The sequence below is a fragment of the Chelonoidis abingdonii genome, chromosome 24 (genome assembly GCF_003597395.2).
Source record: "Chelonoidis abingdonii isolate Lonesome George chromosome 24, CheloAbing_2.0, whole genome shotgun sequence".
Lineage (NCBI taxonomy): Eukaryota > Metazoa > Chordata > Testudines > Testudinidae > Chelonoidis > Chelonoidis abingdonii.
The window spans coordinates 16,842,976-16,865,588 of record NC_133792.1 but is presented as its reverse complement, the minus strand read 5'-3'; the positions used below and the strand labels follow the sequence as shown (position 1 = coordinate 16,865,588).

Sequence of the window (22,613 nt, the reverse complement as noted above, 5' to 3'; positions counted from 1 at the left end):
ATTTAAAATTAAATTAAAATGCAGAGCCCCCTGTATCAGTGGCCAGGACCTGGGCAGTGTGAATGCCACTGAAAATCAGCTTGCGTGCCGCCTTCGGCGCACATTCCATCTGTTGCCTACCCCTGTACTAGAGGCTGCTTTGTGATAAATGTTTGTTTCAAAGAATCCTTATTTTCTTCCAGGAGGACAAACTGGATCCTGGGAGGCCTTTGCTGTCCCGACAGCAAAATGTCATAAACAGCGAGAAAGCGTTGGGTAAACTACATCCTCTTCTCCCACCTCTCAATAGTGTTACCCCAAAGCAGAGATCTCATTTGTGGATAAATGTTTCTAGTTACAAAAGACTTCTCTGCTGCCCTTTCTCCATTTTTTCCCCCATCCATTCCATAGTGGTTCCAGAATCCCACTCTAATGCTACGATTCAACTTAATGCCATATGATAAAAACTTTTGATTTGTTTCCTGTTAACTATTCACCTCCAGAAATGCTTTGCGTGGACTGCCTTCTTAGCTGCCCCTCAATCTCACCCCAGTGTTCCACAATTAAAATATTTAATGTTTGGAACACAGCACTAAAGTGAAGGTTGCAAAAGATTAAAAAGGAGAAGTTCAAGCTTTGAGGATGATCTTTGGAAGCTCTCTTACGTTTAGATTCCTCAACTGCAAAAGGACTTGCAGTGTTATGCATCTATAAGGCTGCCCATATGTGTTCCTTCACTGTGTCAGCTGTTCAGGATAGACTCAAATGCTTCTGGAAGCAGAACTTGGTATTTTTTCATGCTCCTGCGGTGGTGTTACTATATCACTGCATTTGAGAGAACCCTTTCTAGTTCCACATGGAGTAGTGAAATCTGTAGATAATGTTTGAGAGAAAAGTATCTTACTGGAAATGGAATTTATACTTGCCATTTCCTCTATCCCCCACCCACACATCCCTGGAAGGGGTGAGAAAGGACTTTGATGGTACCACATTTAAGGTACTAAAGAATTGCTGTAGAAATGTCTTCAGGGTGGAGAAGATACTGGAATTTAAAACTGGCTTTCCGCAGTGAAGTTGTCTTGCAACACTGGTATCTGAACTTTTTGGTATTTGGCATTTGTGCTAGACTTTCCCAACTTGTGCCTGAGTTGTGAACCTAAGATTTCTATCCCTGCTTTGCTTAGTATGTGCTTCTCTATCAGCTGTCTCAGACTTTTGATCTGTTATTCAGTCACATATGGTTTAGTTTGTACTGCATTCGTTCAGTTAAGCTGTTTTTGTAGGTAAGTACTGTTTGTTCGAGCAAGATCAGTGTTTTAAAGGGAGTTTAGAGGTGGCCTGGAAATCTAGCAGTGCATACATATTTGAGACTTAAGCTTTGTCCTCCCTTTTCATGGGTGGGAGAACTGCAGACAACATACTTCTCTTCTGTGGTGGAGACTACCTCATCTCACTCTGCAGTAGCACTTCTTGTCATTTCAAAATCACATTGGCTGTCTCTGGAGAGACCAGTGACCTAACAATTCAGGACTCTTTGATTTGCGGGTGGAGCAGAAATGGGGTATGCTCCTGTATTGGGGAGGATCTAGAGGGATGGAAAATGTTGTTTGAAGACTATTTCAGCAGAAGTGGAAGATATCGTATTGTTAAGTCTTGTGATGACACATGGCATCTGTACAATTAATTTTTTTTTTTTTCCTTCAGAAGTGCCTGGCAGTAAAAGTTCTGTAAATTTAAGTGATCTTCCAGAATTTTTAGGTTGCCTGGCCTCTGATGAAGATAGTGTTGAGAAGGACAGAGAAGAAGGTAATGTCTCTTGGTATCCTTATGTAGGTTTTATATGCGTTTAGACCTCGAGCTAGTATGGTACTGAGTTTGAGTCAGACCTTTTTAATTTTATCAAGCCAGATATAAATGAGTGTTACTGATTACTGCAGACAGAAGAAAATGTGTAGATTCAAGGAACCTATTGGGGATACCAGCTTCTTCCTGATAAAGTGTTCCAAAAGTGGCATAAATGTATAGTTAGTTAATTTCACCTTTCTTCTTAGCAACTCTTCCCACATAAAACAAGAGACTTCATGTTCGATGTACAGCAACTCTGCACAAATTTCGGATGAGAATGAAATATCCTTAATTTCTGAAAGAAATTGTTGCTGTCAGGGTATACTGACCCACACTGCCCTGCTTAATTCTTGTAACTCTCCCTATTGACTTTGACTTCCTGGTCCATTTAAACACTGTTCTGTTTTTGAAACCTCCTCCTTTTATGCAAGACTCCTCTTAGTGATCCTTATTGTTTACATGTATATCAATGTAAAAATCAGATTATTTCAGAAGTAAATGTAATACATAAATAATAGTAAACCCTTCTTTATGTGACTAGTGTTTGGGTATATTTCCTCTTTTTAATCTGAGAAGAATTTCTGACTTTGAGACAACCAGTAAGTCCCTAGTTGAGTCTTTTTTTTTTTTTTTTTTTTTTGCATTGGTTTAAAAAAAAAAATTACCATTTACAGTCAAGTGAAAAATTTATTTATTTTAATATTAGGGATCAAATTTTCTTAATTTTAGGATATTGCAATTTACATTTTGTAAGAATTAACTACTTCTGCGCTCCTACCCCTGAAATACATGATGATTTCATAGTCCCTTTATTAAAATTTTCTGATCAAGATAATTTTGAAATAAAACTTTACTATGTTCCTTAATTAGCATGCCAGGCTAGATGGCACTACTCTAGATTTTCTTCTAGTGATTTTATTTGGGGCCTGAGCCAAAGTCTGTTAAAGTCAGTGGAGTGACTCCATTGACTTCAATGGATTTTAGATCAGGCACTTTATAGTATCTCTTTTTCACTCACTTTTAAGATTTTATTCCAAAAATTTATATAATTTTTAATATCTACAGGTTAACTTGCATTTTTTCCATCCCTGTTCTGTTAGTTTTCTGATATTCTGTAAAACAGCATAATATCTGTATTTTCTAGATCCATAAACAGGGATAGCCATTATTTCAAAAAAAAATTGTTGCAGGACCGCCTAACTATTCCTTTGAAAAATTATTCCATCCTAAAGTCTGTCCTCCTTATTTCTAGTATTCACAACAGCCTTCTTTCCCCATAAGTAAAAATCCAAATTCTTTATTGGGAAGTAGTTAGCAGAAAAGTAAAAGAACTTCCTTTCTGCCAAAATTTCTAAAAACAAACTTATAAGAGGATAAGCAAATATTTTTTTTGTGTGTATAAAAACAGACTTGCTACGTGGAAAATTCACCCTTATGCAGAGGACTATTTCAAGGTTTATGTACCACTTAAAACCCTATTTTGAGTGAGACAGTGGTCAGTTTCATAGTATTGTCTTAACACACATTGTGTTGACAGGGTGTCTTTCAATATTTTCTTCATATTAGCTGTGTAAGGGATGATGTACCACTTTTTCCATGTTTAGTACAGTTCGTCTCCCTTTTTCTTACAGATTTATGACTTTTTAATTCAGAGGCGTTTTTTTCCTATGGATAAACTGAACAGTATATTTACAAATTTATCACTCTTCTTTGGACCTTTAATTGATGAAGACTCAAATTAAATTTAAAAAAAAACAACTGTAGAAACAAAGCGAATTGATTTAAATCACCAGTTTTGATCATGATTTAAATCAGCAAGCAGGAACCCTTGATGTATATAATTCATCTTTATACTTTTTAATTACTTTCCTAATGAAAGGTTGATTCTCATTGGTTGACAGCCATTAAAACATGTTGATCTGTAATTAAATAGTCTTTTTACATGGACTTTGGTGCTTCTTTTTGATAACCAGGAGGATACACTCTATATACTTATATTTCAGCAGCTATATAGCTTAACTTAACTTTATTTGGTTTCTGAATTTTCACATTTTTTATGTTAGAAAATGGTGAATGATGGATTTCTTATTTACTGAATTGATTTTTTTTCATTTGTGATTTGTGTAAAGCGCTATTTGGATAGAAATTCAAATTCAGTTAAAATGCACAAAATAACATTTAATATTTTATTCAATAAAACTACCTTAAATGTGCTGGATATGTTTAAAAAAAACCTTATCAAAACACTCTTTGCATTTAAAACTAACAGTTTTATTAAGTGAAGTATTATCTGTAGTTAGTAAATTGAACTGATGATTTCTGGTCAGAATGTCTTTCAAGATTTTAAAATTAAATAGATCTCATTTTTTCATACCTAGTTTTTATTCATAGATTGGAAGAGGAAAACAAGCTTTCCTGCTTTATTCAACTAGTTCATTTCAGTGTTAAGAAATTGATTGGAAGCTGAAAAACTGAAATGAAGAAAAGATTCTCTCTGCACCTGCAAAAGAGGCTACTGCTGTCAAAAGCTGGTTTAGCACTTTCACAAACTCTGGTTCCAAATGTTTATTCAGTGACTTTCACTATTATTCAGGGGTTTGACTTCTATCTCAAACTTAGCAGCAAATATGAACTGCTGAATATTTTTTGTGGTTGATTAAAATGATTGTAATTTGTAATAAGTTGAGGCCTTAAAATAAGTTGTCAATTTGAAACTTAATTTTAAGTATTTAACTAAATTTAAAAAACATCTGATTTAAATAAACCAATTTTAAAATGTTTTTAATTGGTATTTTTATCCACCCTGTATAGAAAGGCAGGTTTATTTTATTTGCTTTATTTCTAGCTTCCAATTTAATAAAACCTATTCTTATTTGTATTATATTAATAGTGGTAAATAATGTACATCCTATTGTGCATATTCTGAAATACTTTGTCTGGTCCATTTCCATTTGAAAAATCTTCCCAAAGTTTTAAAAACTCAAATTACATTGTGAAAAATTCATCTCTCTGTCATAAAGCCATGAGTTAATTTGCATCCCTCATTTTTGAAATTGTACCCTGTTCTAATTTTACATGAAGAAAGTTTACAGGATTTGTATCCCAGGTTACAAAGAGCAACCCTGAGTGCATGCCAGGTAAACTGATGTCTAAATGTTCACAGGAGTTGGTTTGCGGTGAAAGGTGGATTGTCTTAACACAGCACCAAACTTATTTTTTTTTTTTTAAAGCTTATTTGCCTATTAACTGCCTTTTTTCTTTTTTTTTCTCAGATGCAATATCAAAAGAGATCTCTGAGATCACTACAGCAGATGCTGAGCCCGTGGTGCCTAGAGGAGGATTTGACTCTCCTTTTTACCGCACAAGTGAGAGTTTAGCAGCCTCTCAAAAGAAGCCCCTTTCAGTAGCCTCCAGTGTTCAAGGACACAGTCTGAGCTCTGAACCGTTAGCCTCGTCTCTGGACAAATCTGGGCCTGAGGGTGCACGAGACACACCTAAACAAGCATTTACTCCCATTGACAGGCCCTGTGGAGCCTCTGATGAAAGCCCTGCTGGTAACAGGGTAGGCCAATCCTCTATGGAGACCAGTATCCTCACTCCCAGCCCTTGCAAAGTACCAGCACGGAGAAGAATGGGGTTTGGGAGCGGGCAGCCTCCCTCATATGAGCATCTTTTTGAGGTTGCATTACCAAAGACCGCCTACCTCTTTGTGAGCAAGAAGACTGAGGAGCTGCTAAAGAAAGTCAAGGGAAACCAGGATGAAGACTGCACATCCTCCACCTCTCCAATGGAAGTACTGGATAGACTGATACAGCAAGGAGCAGATGCACATACCAAGGAGCTCAACAAGTAAGGGTCTACAGATCTTTCTCTGCAAACACTTCGTTACCACTTTCCTTTTCAGTCCATATATCAGTAGCTGTGCCTGAAAGGCTAAGCTTTGCTTGGAAACCAAGAAGCTCTGCAGACATGACTCTGTAGTCCTTATATTGAAAGTGCATAATTGCTTCATGTTAAGTCACCTCTTCAGAGGTTCCTAGCTGGACATGCATGAGTTCTTGAAAGTGAACTTTCTATCCAGAGTGGTAGCTTAACATTTATCTGCATAAGTAAAATGTCTTTATGAAGGTAGAATTTACCACATCTGAAGTGGAAGTCAAACTCAAACAGCTTAATGGGGCCCAGATAATCTCCATTCTAGAATATTAAAGGAACTGACACATGAAATTGCAAGCTCAATAACAAGGATTTTTAATGAATCTGTAAACTCAGGGGTCATACTCTGACTGGAGAATTGCTAATATAGTTCCTATTTTTAATAAAGGAGAAAAAATGATCCAAGTATCTACAGGCCTGTTAGTTTGACCTCAAGTGTGTATGCAAGGTCTTGAACAAATTTTGAAAGAGAAGGTAATTAAGGACATAGAGATGAATGGCAATTGAGATAAAATACGATATGGTTATACAAAAGGTAGATCATGCCAAACTAACCTGATCTCCCTTGAGAAGATAACTGATCTTTTAGACAAAGGAAATGCAGTAGATCTAATCTACCTAGATTTCTGTAAGGCATTTGATACAGTTCCACATGGGAAATCACTAGCCAAATTGGAGAGGATGGGGATTAATATGAGAATTGAAAGGTGAATAAAGAATTGGTTAAAGGGGTGACTACGATGAGTGATACTGGAAGGTGAACTGTCAGGATTGGTCTTGGAATCAACCTTATTAAACATTTTTATTGCTGACTTTGGTACAAAAAGTGAGTGTGCGCTAATAAAATTTGCGGATGACACAAAGTTGAGAGGTATTGCTGATACTGAGGAGGACCCAAAATATCGTACAAGAAGATCTGGATAACTTTGTAAACTGGAGTAATAGAAATGGGATGAAATTGAGTAGAGCAAAATGCAAGGTAATGCATTTAGGGACCAACAACAAGAATTTTTGCTATAAGCTAGGGATTTATCAGTTCAAAGTGACAGAGCAAGAGAAAGACCTGGATGTATTGATCACAGGATGACTATGAGCTGTCAGTGTGACACAGTTTTAAAAAAGGCTAATGGAGTCCTAGGATGCATCAGGCGAAGTATTTCCAGTAGAGACAGGGAAGTGTTAGTACCATTATACCAGGCACTGGTCATATCTGGTCTGGTATACTGTGTGGAATTCTAGTCTCCCATGTTTTAAGAAAGATGAATTCAAATTGGAACAGGTGCAGAGAGAGGTTACTAGGATGATCTGAGGAATGGAAAACCTACTTTATAAAAGGAGACTCAAAGAGCTTGGCTCGTTTAGCCTAACCCAAAAAAATGCTGAGAGGAAATATGATTGCTTTCTATAAATACATCAGAATAATAAATATCAGGAAAGGAGAGGAGTTATTTAAGTTAAGAACCAATGTGGACACAAAAACAAATGGTTATAACCTGGCCATGAACAAGTTTCAGCTCAAAATTAGGCAAAGGTTTCTAATCATCAGAGGAGTCAAGTTCTGGAATAACCTTCCGAGTGAAGCACTGCTGGGCAAAAAACCTACCTGGCTTCAAGACTGAGCTTGATAAGTTTATGAAGGGGATGATATGAGGAGATTGCCTACAATGGCATGTGGCCCATTGGCTACTGTCAGTAGCAAAAAAAACCCCGAACTGCTGGAAATGGGACACTAGATGGGGAGAACTCTGAGTTACTACAGAGAATTCTTTCCCAGGTATCTGCCTAGAGGGTCTTGCCCACATGCTCAGGGTCTAACTGATGGCCATATTTGGGGTTGAGAGGAATTTCTCCCTGTGTCAGATTGGCAGAGACCCTGGGGGTTTTCTCCTTCCCCTGCAGCATGAGACATAAGGCACTTGCAGGTTTAAACTCATGTAAATGGTGAATTCTCTGTAATGTAAAGTCTTTAAACCATGATTTGAGGATATCAGTAACTCAGCCAGAGGTTCTGGGTCTATTTCAGGAGTGGGTGGGTAAGGTTCTGTGGCCTGCCATGTGCAGGACGTCAGACTAGATGATCACAGTGGTTCCTTCAGACCTTTAAAGTCTGAGTCTGTGCATTACTGAAGGACTCTTGCTGCCTTTGCTGATGGAGCTCAGCTGTGCTACTAAACCTGATGGTGAGGAAGTGGGGTCCACTGGCTGCCTGTCTCTAATGTGGCTTGGATGCTTGTCTGAGACACAGTTAGGTTGAGCTTACGTCGACCTAATTATATCAGTGTACACACCACAACCTTGTCCTGCTGATATAAAAGTGCCCGTCAACACCGAGATAACTCACTCTGCGCCTCTTGTGGAGGTGTTTTGTGGGTGAAGGGCAACACAGTGTCTGTGTAGACATTGCTATTGGCTGTCTTATCTTGCTGGAGCCCTGAAATTGACAAGGAAGCCGGGCTGCCCATGCCTGGCTCCCCACTTAGGGAGCTGAGAAGCCTGAGCAGCTGCCCCTGCTTCTAGCAGAGAGTCAAGAATCCTAGGGGGTGGCTGGTCCCCTTGCTTCTGGTGGGGAACTGCATGCACATACCACATACCAGCCCCCTTTCCCACACACTACCTCTCTTCAGTCAGTGGAAGCACTCCAGAGAAGGATGCGCACCACTGACTGAAGGAGGGTAGTATGGACATGTCAATTTAAAGTCAGTAGTGTAGACGTGCGCTTAGATGACATGAGAGCAGAATTAGGTATCCAGTAGCAGGACAAAGTCTAGTGGCCAGGAGAACATAGCAATTCCTTCCCCCAGTATGAAAGTCAGGACCTGAAAAAACTTGTTTGGGCCAAGATGTAAGAAGGGAGAGTCATATATTGATACATCCATGTCTGTTTTAATTTCCTATTATGCACTCCGTTCATCTCCTTATCCTACTTCCTGCTTCGCCCCTTTCTCAAGCTGCTTTTTACACTTGGGACTGTCTCTTCTGTCTACCAAGCACCCTTACTGTCTTCCAAATTCCTCCTTAAAGCCCACTTCTTGCAGTGATCTTTACACCCTCTCATCTGAATTATTCTCTAGTATGATGTTTCATTTGTTAGATTACAAAGCCTTAGGGACAGGGTCTGTATTTCAATCTGCCTTATAAAGTGTTCACTTACAGTGTATAAACTATTAATACTGTGTTTTTATTTCCAGATTGCCTCTGCCAAGCAAATCTGCTGACTGGACTCACTTTGGAGGTAAACAAGTTTTTCTTGGTTTAGGACCATAAATGTAATCCATAATCAGTTAAAAATAAATAAATAAATAAATAATGCATTTCTTTGTATCTTCTACTTGGTTAATTAAATGATGGACTGCATATTTATTTAGCTTCTTTCTTTTCACACGCTGAAGTTGGATGGTGACTGCCATTGGGATGTAGTTTATCTGCTCAGGAGATGATGCACCTTTGTTTCAACGTTACAAGTTTCTTTCTCTTTGGAAAGTGATAATTCCCTTTCCTACAGAACCAAGAATATTACTGTATGCTTCTTTCCCCGACCAAATTGCAGTGGTACTCATGCCCATTATCAAATCTGCAATTGCATATACTGCCTTCTTCAAAGGGACACTGATTCTCTTTTATGGTTTTGTTTTTATGGCCACCTATGTAGAAACGAATACTCCTGAGGTGAATGGCTCTTCAGTTTTAAAGCTGAATTCCACCTGGTTTAAAGAACTATTTAAATATTCCCCTTACTCGACCCCCGACTGATCATAAGTCAGGGAGCCTAAAACTGAAATCTTTCCTCGCCATTTAACACACATCTCACAGTTTTGTCATCTTAGGCTTCTTTTTGACTTTCGTGTTGGTCATCTTTACTGCTCTAGGGAGATGAAAAAATGAGCCAGTTGAAAAATCCATATAACTAGGAGGCAGCAGGGTTTTAGAGCAGAAGTCATTTTTGGACATATTGGTCTGGTTCCCTTAATTCAAATATGTTCCACCTCTTTCTTCACCTGAGGCAGCCAGAAGCTCCACTTAAGTCATAACTGACTTAAGCACAGTTTTGTCAATCAAAAACCTACCCTGTACACTGTTAGAAATCTTTTAAATGTTGCCTGTGCTTAGAAATGCTTTTAGGTAAATCTGTCTTACTAAGGTAGGATGGTGAAATAACAAAGGAGTGTGAAATTGATCTGTCGGAAATCTTTCCAGTGGCTTTTTGGAAGACATCCTCTCCTGAAATATTTGAAACTGACATTTTTAAATGGCTTGAGGCTAATCTCAATCTTAACTCTTTAGCTGATGCAGTAAAAGCTGTGTCCTACAATTTCTCATTACTCTTTCCCAAAAATAATCATTTAAGCCACTCATGAGCAGGTTGCTCGTGACAAAAACATGTAATGTAGGAGAAAATGTTGGCAGGGAAACAGACTTCAGTTTCAGGCTTCAAATGGGTTGTTGCATTTGTTTTATAATTATGAAGGCTGTGTAGGTTGGAGGAATGAGCCAGAGGCTTAGAAATTGGAAGGTCCTAAATTCTAATTTTAATTCTGGTTCTGTCACTGATTTGCTGTGTAACTTCATGGAAATTAGTTCTTTCAAATTCTGTGGATAAAACTTTCAAAAGAGTCTTAGGTAGCACTGGAAGTCAGTGGCACTTAGGTAGCTTAGGCTAGGTCTGTACTGCAAAGAAAAAAACGTGGAGCCCAGTCTCAGAACCTTGGTCAGTTGCCTTGGGTTACAGGGTTAAAAATAACAGTATAGACATTCCCCCTCAGGCTAGAGCCTGGGCTCTGAAATCTGGCAAGAGGGGAGGGTCTTGTAGCCTAGGCTTCAGCCTGAGTGGGTCTACACTGCTATTTTTAGTCTAGCAGCCTGAGCCCTGCAAGCCCAAGTCAGTTGACCCAGGCTCTGAGACCTGGTGCTGTGAGTTTTTTTCACTTAGTCACACTTTCTAAAGTATCTAAGGGTATGTCTACACTACCCGTCGGATCGGGCAGAGCTCGATCCAGCAGGGGTTGATTTATCGCGTCTAGTGTAGACGCAGTAAATGGACTCCCAAGCACTCTCCCGTCAACTTCTGTACTCCACCACCACGAGAGGTGCAGGCAGAGTTGACGGGGAAGTGGCATCGGTCAACTGACCGCGATGAAGAAACCACAGTAAGTCGATCTAAGTACGTCGACTTCAGCTACGTTATTCACGTAGCTGAAGCTGCATAACTTAGATCGATTTCCCCCCCTCCCCTCAGTATAGACCAGGGCTAAGCCATCTCAGCATTCTAGAAAACTTTATCCCCATCTGTAAAATGTAGATAATAAATTGGTACCTTTGAATCGTGGGTATGATGAGGATTCAAGACTGTATAAAGCTTTTGAACATGTAAAGTTTTGTGCTAAGTATTGATACCTTTTATTTAAATTCCTAATTTTTTCCATTCAGTTTTGCAGTTAAAAAATAACCCTGCAAAAGTAGAAAGGGCCTGAATGAGGATGTAAATTTGAATGTGTGTAATAGAATCCAATATATTTAGCAGTAACCTTTGCTCTGTCATTTAACTCCTGTCTAGGTTCTCCCCCTTCAGATGAGATTCACACCCTGCGTAACCAGCTGCTTTTGCTACACAATCAGTTATTGTATGAGCGCTTCAAAAGGCAACAACATGCCCTTCGGAACCGGCGACTCCTGAGGAAAGTGATCAAAGCAACAGCACTGGAGGAACATAATGCTGCCATGGTGAGCAAGGGTTTAAGTGCTGTGCATGCCAAGAAATGCTACCAATACATCACTATCTAATCCAGTAGATGTTGTCTGGGGCAGGTTTTCATATAGTATCATAGAACTTTAAAATCTTTTAAAGTATTTATTATTGAAGTGGTGGTCGTGGTGGTGTTTTTAAAGTAACCTTCGAATACTCCAATTTTTGTGAACTGGATTGTGGATAATTTTGATGCATTGTGATTAGCTGAAACTGGAAATTTACTGTAAAGGGCTTTGAACTGAACACATACATGAAGAAGCCAACTGGCTTAAGTAACTGCCAAACTTTGTTAGTCATTGTGATTTAACAGTCAATGTTGTGCTTGCTTAACATTTGGGCAGTCTTAACATTAGGCTAGTAACCTTGTTAAGTTTCCTGAAGAGGTACACGCTTTCCATCTGAGGAGGAGGAATGATGGCTGAAAGCTAAGTATTTCAAGTGTGTGCTCTCTCTGAGTCTCTGAATCTGGCCCTAATTAGTGATGGAAACTTAGTGGTGTGGAGTCCATGTGAAATAACTTTTAATCTTGTTTGAATTCTTACGTCCACATTATAAAAGCTGTCATGTAAATTGGGATCTTTGTTGCAGTCTCAGCAAAGAGGCTAAGAAGGAAGTAATTATTGGAAATGGAACTACTCTCTCTTCCCTGAGGCAGTCCCTTTAGGTCACCACTGGAGCATGGGGTGATGTGCAGGAACATACATAACTGCTGACCATATTTTGTGGATGTAACTTCAGTTTCCAGTATGTTCAGCCTGGCACCTGTAACCATTTCTTTAAAAAAAGAAAAAACCCTTTTTATATGAGGAACATACTAAAGTGCTGTAACATAGCCAAGTTTGAAGACTGTGCTGTTAGTGGGTTTTGGTTTTGATCCTTTATTTGGTGGTTGACTTGGGGCAGTGGTCTCTGATGTACTAGTTGAAGTAGAAAATTTGGACATCTGACTTCTGGTATATGTTTCTGGACAGAAAGATCAGCTGAAACTACAGGAGAAAGATATCCAGTCCTTGAAGCTTAGTTTGCAGAAGGAGCAGGCCAGGTACCACCAGTTTCAGGAAGAACATGATAATATAGTGGCTCAGCTTCACAGCCAGATCCGACAGCTGCAACATGACAGGGAAGAATTCTACAACCAGAGCCAGGAATTGCAGGTATGAAACGTAGCATGGAAAAGCTATAGTGAACAGATAATGTAGCTTTAAAAATAACCCCCCTAATGATCTGGCATGAAATGGCTCTTAAGTATATTAAACCTCTCACTTCAATCCAGATAAGACAACATGCAGTTAAAAATTCATCTAAGTTGATTGCATTCTTTGTGGCTTCATTCTATTTTGCTTTGAAATGGCAAATTGCATGCTTTTTAACTAGTCTGTAGATAATGATCATTTTTAGTGTTTAGTCTGTAACCGCTGATTATGCTGTGTGGGAGGAATGCTGACCATCGTGCCAAATGTGTATTTTGCTAGGTTTGTAGTACAGTTTCAGAGCCTTAAGCCTCTTGCTTTCTATTTGAACAGACCAAGCTGAAGGACTGTAGGAATATGATTGCAAATTTGAGGTTAGAATTAAAGAAAGCCAACAACAAGGTGTGTCACACAGAGTTGCTTCTCAGCCAAGTTTCTCAGAAGGTATGATTCCTTTTGTGGCCCTTTCGTTGTGTCCTTTTTTGCTAGTACCCATTTTCAAATTTCTCTTGGTTCCTCATAAGGCCTTTATCACTTCGGGTTAAGCTGCCACTGGCTGCAAAGAGGTGGGAGATCACTGTGCAGCTCCCCCTTGCACCTTCTCTCCCCCGGGTTATGGACACAGTGGTGAGGCTGCACCCAACCCCCAGTCCTGACACAGCGCAATGACTGGATCTTCCCAGAAATACTCCAGGGCCCTGCCCCTCTATGCCAGGTGCACCAGGTGTGGCCAGGCTGGCTCAGGAAGGCAGGATCCAAGTGTGGAGGGGCTTAATGTGGGGAGAGCCAGGTGTGGGTTGAGAAGGTTCTGTGTGGGGCAGTCTGGATGCGGGTGGCTCAGTGGGAGATGTGGGTGGACAGGAGATCTGGATGCACAGAGGCTTGTTGGGAGGTGGTTCTGGATGCAACAGTAATGGGACTCTGCAGGGTGGTCCAGGTGAAGGTGGTTGGGGCTCGTGGTTGGGCTCGGGGGCGGGGGTGGGTCCTGGGTATGAAAACTCTGGGGGGTCCAGATGCTGGGGGAGTTGGATCAGTGGGGTGGGGATCCAGGTGCAGCTGCTTGGGCATTGGTGGGGTAGGGATCTGGGTGTGGGTGGCTTGTCAGGGTGGTCCAGGTTCAGGAGGAGTGGGGCTCAGCAGACAGGTTCTGAGTATGAGCAGGTGAGGCTCAGCAGAAGGGTCTGGGTGTGAGGGGGTCTGGATGCACAGGGGTTGGGCAGATGGGGGAGCAGCTCCCTGTACAGAGATTCCTTCCCCTGCAGCTGAGGAGTGATGGTTGTAGGAAGCAGCAGGTGAGGGGGAGGAGTTTGCAGAGCCTTCTAGAACTGGGGAAGAAGTCTGGGGGCGGATCTGATCCGACCCGGGATGCAATGCAGGAGAAAAGGAAGTTCCATCTTCCCCAGTCCAGCCGGGAGTAGCAGCTGAGCCTGGTGCAAGGTAGAAGCCACTGGCCAGGTCTTCCCCAGTCCTGTCCCATGCCCCACAGTGATTTACGTCTCAGTCGGCTGCCCTGGCCACGCAAAACATACTGCTGGGGAGGTTCTCATGACCACTCTTGTGGTTTCCCTATGCTTCCCCATCAGAAAGGCATTTTACTGCGAGGAAGTAAAGAAATCTGCAGGGGGGCATAAATTCTACACGTGCGCAGTGGCACAGAATTCCCCCAGGAGTAATTCATAATGTGCTTGGATTAAAGCACTCCTTGTATTTTACTGTATGTTAAAGAGCCCCTGTCAGAAGCTAAAGGGACTTCACATACAAATGGAGAAGCAGTTACCTTATTTGATGCAAACTGAGGGGTTAAGCTAACTAAATGCTGCATTTGTCTCATGGGATGCCATGATTTACCTGCGGCAACTTTGAGTAACATCCATTCATTTGATTGTCATAATTGCCTGCTACTTTCCCTAGGCATCATGGTTTGATTTTTTTCTTTTTCTTCTTAGTAAAAAATAACCCCCAGATGTTGTGTAGGTCAGATTTGAAGATTAAAGTGTTCACCGTCACTCTATTTTATTTATTTATTTTTAAAGCTTTCCAACAGCGAGTCAGTCCAGCAGCAGATGGAGTTCTTGAATAGGCAACTTCTGGTTCTTGGGGAGGTCAATGAGTTGTACTTGGAACAGCTGCAGCACAAGCATGCAGACACGACAAAGGTACAGTATGTGGGTCACAGGCAAGGCCTTTCATGATGATGATCCTAAGGCAAATCTTTCAAGTTCAATAGTGGCTTTTCAGTGAAGAAGGAAACTCTTTATAAATCAGCAAACAAACTGACATAAATGTTTGCATCCAATTTCAAAGCAAATGAAGGAATATACTACTATGAATTATCTTTCAATGAGAGCTTTTGTGTTAGTCATGCCAGGCTATCCAGTCTGTCTTCAAATAGCTTCTTGGATGGCATAGTTTTAACTAGGAAAAATGATGGTTTTTACTGCCCCAGGAAAAACTAGTTTGTCACAGTTTAAGGGACTTTCTATTTTAAAAATGGTTTAATTAATGCACACCACATTACACTTAGGTCTAGTTATACATTCAGATTGTTGTCACATAATGCAGTAGATACATAAATTAATGTAGAGTTGCACAAATAAAAAGTAGAAGTGCAGTCGGCATAATACTAATATATGTAATTATACTGAACATTGGAATGACTGTGCATTTTGGTTTGCTATTTTCTCAAGGAAGTTATTCATGTCATGACTCATTTCAGTTTTCAATATTATATAAATAAGTCAAAAATATTATATGAAAATGACAGTAATGCAGAGTTGTAGACTTGAAGCATTGAGCAATCAGAAGCATGCAGAGTTGCAAATTACCAGTCCATTTGGCCATGCAACAAAAGACCAACTTTGATTTAGTGGCTAGACCGAGCTTATTCCTCAGTTTTGAATGGGTGTATCCAAAGGTTCAAAAGATTTGTTCTATGCTTGCTGAACTTACTGGATGGTGATGCAGTTATTTTTCTCAGTTTAAACTGGGTTTAACCTGGTATTTACCAGCGCCCTGGCATAAGCTAGCTTTTCCTGGAAAATTGCCAACCCTTAGTAGGTTCAGTAACCTTGGAAACTTACATTTGTATCACCCTGGAGCAGAAATCCATATCACACATAATTTTCTATGTGAAGGTAACAAGAGAATCTGCTGCTTGAGATATTGCATGGGAAGGCGCTTAGTGTTAATACAGTAGGTCTCGCAGCATGCAGAAGTACTGCCATGTCACTCCAACAGTTGTCATTAAAAGTGCTTTTTCTCTTGCAACCACACATACATCTCATGCTTCTTTTTTTGTAAAACTTCTAAGGACCACATGATTTTATTACCCCTGCTCAGGGAAACGTTTTTGTACCAGTAGGGTGACACTTACAGGACAGTGTACCTGCTTTTACATGAGAGACAGCAACCAGTAAAAATGAACTGTAAAGCCAAAAAAAAGTGCCTTATTAAGTACTTTGAGGGCCACATTTCAAAGAAATTGAAAATTATCCATTCTAATCTGATACAAGACTGACAAGCCTTACCCCTATTGGAAAGGGCTTAAGTAAGGAACGCTGATGTGCTAATAAATGCCGGTCATGTGGAGCTATATTCATGGTAATTTAGTATCCCTGATACATTCACAAGTTCTCCAGTTCTGCATCTCTTTTTTTGGACACTTGCTTTGTTTCATCTTATATAGAAATTGTGCTATCTGTAACTGTATGCGCACGTATAAATACTACAAACATATAGGAATCCGGTCCCTATTAAAGCTCTCTTTAAAACTGTAACCCTTTCTTCCCCAGTGAAATCCTGAGAAAACAGATTTAGACTCTTCAAAGCAAAGGGGCATGGGATGGGTCCAGTGTAGTAGATGTTTTAATGTATCTGACAAAAGTTTAGCCTTTTACTTGTGTGACACTAATTGGCGTATTTCTCAATAACACAGAGTACCCCTCTTTTTTAGGAAGTGGAAATGATGCAGGCTGCCTTTCGGAAAGAACTGGAGAAAGCAAAATTCTGTGTTCAACAGCAAAGCCAGAGGCTTGATGCCTTCCAGAAGCGGATAGTTGAACTGGAGTCTCAGCTTTCTAAGAAAGATCACCTGTTACTGGAGCAAAAGAAATATCTGGAGGATGTCAAAATCCAAGCAAGGTTGGGATTTCACTTCAGTAACTAATACTAACTTACATTATAAATAAAGTTATTTGCCATGTTGTTGTAGCTGTGTAGGTCCCAGGATATTAGAGAAACAAGGTGGGTGAGATAATATCTTTTATTGGACCGACTTCCGTAGGTGCAAGAGACAAGTTTACACGGAGCTCTTCAGGACCTGAAGAAGTATGTGTACGCTCAGAAGAAAGCTTGTCTCTTTCACCAGTAGAAGTTGGTGCAATAAAATATATTATGTTATAATTAAAGTTCAAAAAATCTATTGGCAGATGGGTTATACTTTGAGAAATTTAATAGTAATGTGTTCTTTGTATGTTCAGAGGCCAGCTGCAAGCGGTAGAGAGCAGATACAAAGCCCAGAAAAGAATTACACAGGCGTTTGAGCTGGAGATTTTAGATCTATATGGCCGATGGGAGAAGGATAGCCTATCGAAAAAACTTGACGATGAAAAAACGGAAGCAGCTGAAGCAGCAGAAGAAAGGTAAGGACAGTATTACAAAACTTGATGAGCTGCTTGCAAGTTGCTTGAGGTAAACCTCCCTTAGTAATTTTTAGCATTCAGTGTCTGCCATCCTTAAGTATCCAAGTACTTTAATCACCTTTGTGAAGCATCAGCTTTTCTCATTCTTGCAGGTGGTGAAACTGAGATGAGTGGCTTGTCCAAGTCACCCAGTGAATCAATAACAAGAGTTGAGAATAAACTGTAAAGGAGCTCTTTAGTAACTAAAATACTATGCAAATTGGCTACAGATGAAAACCATTCTAGTAAAAAAAAAAATTTGATCTCCAGTAGCTCACATCCAGGACCTATCATTTTAATCTACAACAAAACAGAATTGTCTTAACTATTTTAATTGCTGCATAATGAATCTAGTTTAGCTTATCTGATTGGGCAGCTCTACCCTTTGTAACAATTAGTTGACTGACTGGTAGGAACTAGTGTAGGCAATGTAGACAATACAGTCTATTTAAATGGGATGTTCTCCAGGGAAATAGTTTACTCCATTGGCACTTTGTTCCTGTTGCATTAAATAAGGACCTTTTAGGATTGCTAATATCCAAAATTGGATGTGGAGGTCTAATTCAAACTGCTGCATTTATCATGAAAATTGCTGAACCTTCATTATGACTACAAAAGTCTCAGGAATTGACCATCTTTTCTGGTCTGAAACATTGCCCGTTATGAGACATTGTTTCTCACAACTTACCTGGATTTACCATCATCACCAACCAAAACTTGTTGGGCATGAATGGCTTGAGTAGGATATGTCAGAGGCATCCCTTTTATGCAAATGTAGTACATTTGAATTGGAGTTGACTATCTGGAAGTCAAGGAAAAGCTCTCTATTTATTGCTTTCATTGAAGTCTTGAGACTTTTATCCAAGTTTAAAAAGGGATTCTCCACAGGGGGAGGAAATACTAACCTTGATTATACTCAAGTTACCTTTGTCCTCTTAGGAATTTGTCTGTTCTGCTGATTAGCACCCACATATATATGATTTAAATAAATCCTCCCACTCATGAAGTGCTTCCTGCTCCTAGCCCTGTAGTAATTTCAGAATGGCTACAAAAAACAATTGACAGTAAGAGCAGATATTGTTCACGCCTGCGGCAGGCAAAGGATAGATCTACAACTCCAGGAGGGAACTTTCCTAAAGCAGTGAGGATGCAGGTACATCCTACCCTTTGGATCTCTGCCAGTCTTGGACCTACATCCACCACTAAATCTGTGATGTTGGTTATCTTTCTGGCTATAGTATCTTCAATGGTTTATGCTTTGCGGTAATGATTGAAAGGAGAAACTGGTGATGGTATGTGTTAGCACATCTGTAATGGTAGAGATAGAAACTAATCAAAGTAAACTGCCTTCTTCTCCAGCAAGTTAATCCCTTCATGGTGTACCATTGCTACCATCAGTTTGACTTTCTTTCTCTGTCTCATTCCAAAACAGGATGGATTGTAGTAGTGAAGGTTTTGCAGACTCTGTGGCAGGATACAGTGAAGAAGCAGTTGGTAGAAATGGAGAGACCAAACCTCCGAGCACCCGGGGTAGTAGTAACAGTAAAGGCGGCAGCAGCAGTGAGCTATCCACCCCAGAAAAATCCCAGAACCAGAGGATGGGTCAGTTCAGCAGTCGCTGGGAAGCATCCATGTTGCTGGAGCCTTCCACTAGTGTCCCACTAACTGTAGGCTCACTCCCCAGCTCCACAAGCTTTCTTGGAATGAAGGTGCGTGAATTATTCCGCAACAAGAGCGAGAGCCAGTGTGATGAGGAGAGTATGACCATCAACAGTCTTTCTGACACTCTAAAGAGTGAACTATGTAAAGATCCAAGCATGGTGGAGGCAAAGGCTCCTTCAAGTCCCATCAACCCCAGCCCCTCACCCATGAACCAAGATTGCAGTGTTGGACAGCTTCATATCATGGACTACAATGAAACTCACCATGACCACAGTTAAAAAGGAAGATAGTCAATCAGTGTTATTTTCATATTCTTGGCATAGAACAGGAGGCGCGAATGCAAGTTTAACTAAAAGCTTTTATGTTTCATTAGTCTGAGCAGCTAGCTCCTGCAGTGGAAACAGGAGTGATGTCTTTTTACATAAGATGACTGCTGAATGAATGCAAAATGGATTTAGGGTCTGGAACGGTAATGCCCAACCTAACTTTCTTTTGCTTCTCTCTCAAATCCTGTCATTAGCAGTGTGTACTAATTTGAAGGGGCAACTTTTAGCATTTATAAGTATTCCCCTCCCCCCCCCAGTGAGTGGTTGCATCCTATGAACTTGAGTGCAATATGAGGCCAAATTAACCTTTGTGAATCTACCTATGAATGCTTAGTGCTTTACTTAGCTGAAATATCTTAGCAAACTTACAATTTAGAACAGTTAATTCTGTTGCCCTTGCAGATAACTTTGGTTATGTTCTTCATGAAAGAAGCAAAACCAGAGTTTCTAGTGCATTCATCTGAAGGTCTTTATTTTGCCTGTTTGTTTCCTCCCAACTCTGGTCTTTGTTAAATTGGACTATAGTCAAGTGACTGAATGCTTAAAGAACAACACACATCTGCAAACTGATGTTGCATTCACCCGAATTCATAATCATTGTTTCTTTTGTCCTTAACATTTCCTGGAAAATTATGTGTGAACAAATGTCCTTCCTCAAGGAACTGCAAACTATTTGCTGAGGTCTCGTTAAAACAGTCTTGCTTCTGATTTTTTTTTCTTGGGTGGGTAAGGGGAATGTTCATTGTTTGTTTGAAAAACTGGTACTTGTCTGACCTTAAATTGTTGCATGAGTGGAGGTGGTGGTGAGAACTGAATACTTAGTGCAAGGAGATCCAGACAAGGACAGTATGTAGAGATTTTGTGTAAAGTGGCAGGTTCACCAAAGCTTCCAAGTGAGCATTTTGAAGAAGATTCTGCAAATGTTTCTCTAAGCTGGGAGACAGTGGTGCTGCCTGGACTCTTTTTTCATTGTGATCTTTGTCCAGGTTGACCAAGACAGACTCATTCGGGGTTGAAGAATCTCAAACATTCTTCTTCACAGGAATAGTTTATACGATTCCAGGCTTGAATCAAGAACCATTGGATAAACTCCCAAAGGAAGTCCTCCCTCCAATGCTATTGCTCTCTTGGATACAGACATCATGGCAGTCCAATTTGTGGCTACCTAGTTTTTCCTTTTCTCTCTCTATCCTTCCCCTACACTCTCCCAAGCAACTGAGCTTGCTGTTAGGTCAGTGTATGTAGCTCAAAATAATATACTGGACCCAATCCTGAAGCCTTCCCATCTTTATTATTCCCATTGAAGTCAATGGGGAGCCTTGCATGCTGAAGGACTTTGGGATAGGGATTTATGTCAGTCATCAAACTCTCTGGTTTCCTTCCTGTCAGAACAGAGATCCATTATTAGGAAAGAGAGAATAGTTCATTTGTGCGTGACTCTGATATGTCTGGGTCCAGGATCACTTAGTCTGTAATAGGACCTTTTCAAGCTTCAGAGCCACGCTGCCCCAGTGTTCATTTTGTTCCTACTTTTACAGATGATGTCCTTTTTTCCTTAAACAGTCTACAGGGATGGTGGTAAGAATCTTCCGAAAGGTAACTACACTTGTACTCTGTTTTTCTAGCTTGACCTAATCTAAGTAGGGATAGAACTGATCAAAGCAGGCTGGCATTCTGCTAACCTGAAAACTGAGCTGCTGTGATTTCTTTCCCTCACCCCCACCCCGCCCCCCATTGCCCAACCAGACAATATCTTCCCTTCCATTCCACCTCTCCCTTAACACCTGTGGTCTGTATACATTTCTGCCTGTCAGCCAGTCCTGACTCCGAAAGTAAAGGTGAACTTTGGTGGTTTTTTCAAAGTTTGAACCTGTACAGAATAGGAAATAGTATCACTTACAAGTGACATTGACTGGTTTCATTGACACGTCTATAGGTTTTCTAAGATTTGGTGGTAGTTGCAATAGCAAATGAGTAAAGACTCAAAGGCTTCATATACCACTCACCCAGAAGTGAAGTTTGCACATTTCCCCTAACAGGGCTAGCTCAGCTATTGGATACAATTCTGTGACGGGAATCAGATAGACCATCCCTTCAGTTTGGCAATTCCCAACAGACTATCCTGCCACATGGTGACTCACTTCTTCTAGTGGAGGGACTTTTGTTGTTGTTGTTAGTAGCAAAAATGCTCTGGAGCTAATCAGAGCTCATCAGTAGGTGGCCTTTTCTCTTTTAAAAGGATGTTAGCACTGGGGGTATGGCTACACTTAGAGCTCCCGCAGCTGCGCTTTGAAGTGTGAGTGTGGTCGCAGCGCCAGCGCTGGGAGAGAGCTCTCTCAGCGCTGCACGTACTCCACCTCCCCGTGGGGATTAGTTTACAGCGCTGGGAGCCACGCTCACACTGGCGCTTTGCAGCACTGTAACTTGCGCTCAGGGGGGTGTTTTTTCACACCCCTGAGCGAGAAAGTTGCAGCCCTGTAAAGCGCCAGTGTAGCCAAGCCGTGGGATGGAATCAGAAACCACTTTACAAGGTGTATCTATGGACCACAAAGATTATGGAGGAACAAATTTTGCCATTGTTTTTTGTAAATCTCTAAAATTATGAATCTACTGTATGTAGTAACTTGCAGTTTGTTTAAAGGGATCCCATCAGTGAAGTGGAGACAGATATTTTTAACTGACTGCTTTTAGTTAAATCTAAAAACGCTGTCTTTGTCAAAAGTTAATCTGTTCCCTGCCTCGCTCTTTGTAAGCATGTTAAACAATCCACATTAAATGCCATAAATATGAAATACAAGGAAAAATGGTACAATCTAAGCTAAAGAGAACTTTAAACCAAAAGGAGGTTTTGCTGTCCTTATTAGAATGTTCTAAAATGTCAAGGCAGTTGCTTGTGTTTAACTGTGAACAAATAAAAATGTATTGTTTTGCACTACTTTGCATTGAGCTCTCTGCAAGCTGCGCCCTCAGGGTGAAGGATCTGTGCCGCTAACCTACACTGACTAAACGTGAGCTGTGCAGAAACAAGATTAGCATTAAAGCACTTTCAGAGGTCCAAGTGTTTAATAGTATTGGGTATGTTTATAAAACAGATAAATGTCCTGCCCTTCTGATGGAGTCCTTTATATTTCTATAATCCATTTTTATAGATAGCATGAGCAATTTTTTCCTCTTTGCTAAATTGCTTTGATGTTGTCATAGCTATGTATAATCCAGTAATTTAACTGCACATGTAGTTTTCAGTGTTAATTCT

The 22,613-nt window shown here is 40.3% G+C and overlaps 1 protein-coding gene across 10 annotated transcripts in view; it reads left to right on the top strand.

Annotated features, from left to right (window-relative positions):
* The window catches only part of TSC1 (TSC complex subunit 1), a 55,152-nt gene extending 32,857 nt beyond the window's left edge, over positions 1-22,295 (top strand). For 5 of the 10 annotated variants that reach the window (XM_032779125.2, XM_032779140.2, XM_032779148.2 and 2 more), the window contains 11 exons: positions 183-255; positions 1,684-1,785; positions 5,097-5,673; positions 8,949-8,992; positions 11,312-11,478; positions 12,475-12,657; positions 13,027-13,137; positions 14,727-14,849; positions 16,646-16,833; positions 17,172-17,333; positions 18,805-22,295. In XM_032779125.2, coding sequence (XP_032635016.1) covers positions 183-255; positions 1,684-1,785; positions 5,097-5,673; positions 8,949-8,992; positions 11,312-11,478; positions 12,475-12,657; positions 13,027-13,137; positions 14,727-14,849; positions 16,646-16,833; positions 17,172-17,333; positions 18,805-19,312 — 2,238 coding nt within the window. In that variant the 3' untranslated portion in view covers positions 19,313-22,295. The other 5 variants (XM_075060626.1, XM_032779175.2, XM_075060628.1 and 2 more) reach the window with 2 other exon arrangements.
* Positions 22,296-22,613: the final 318 nt, after the last annotated feature.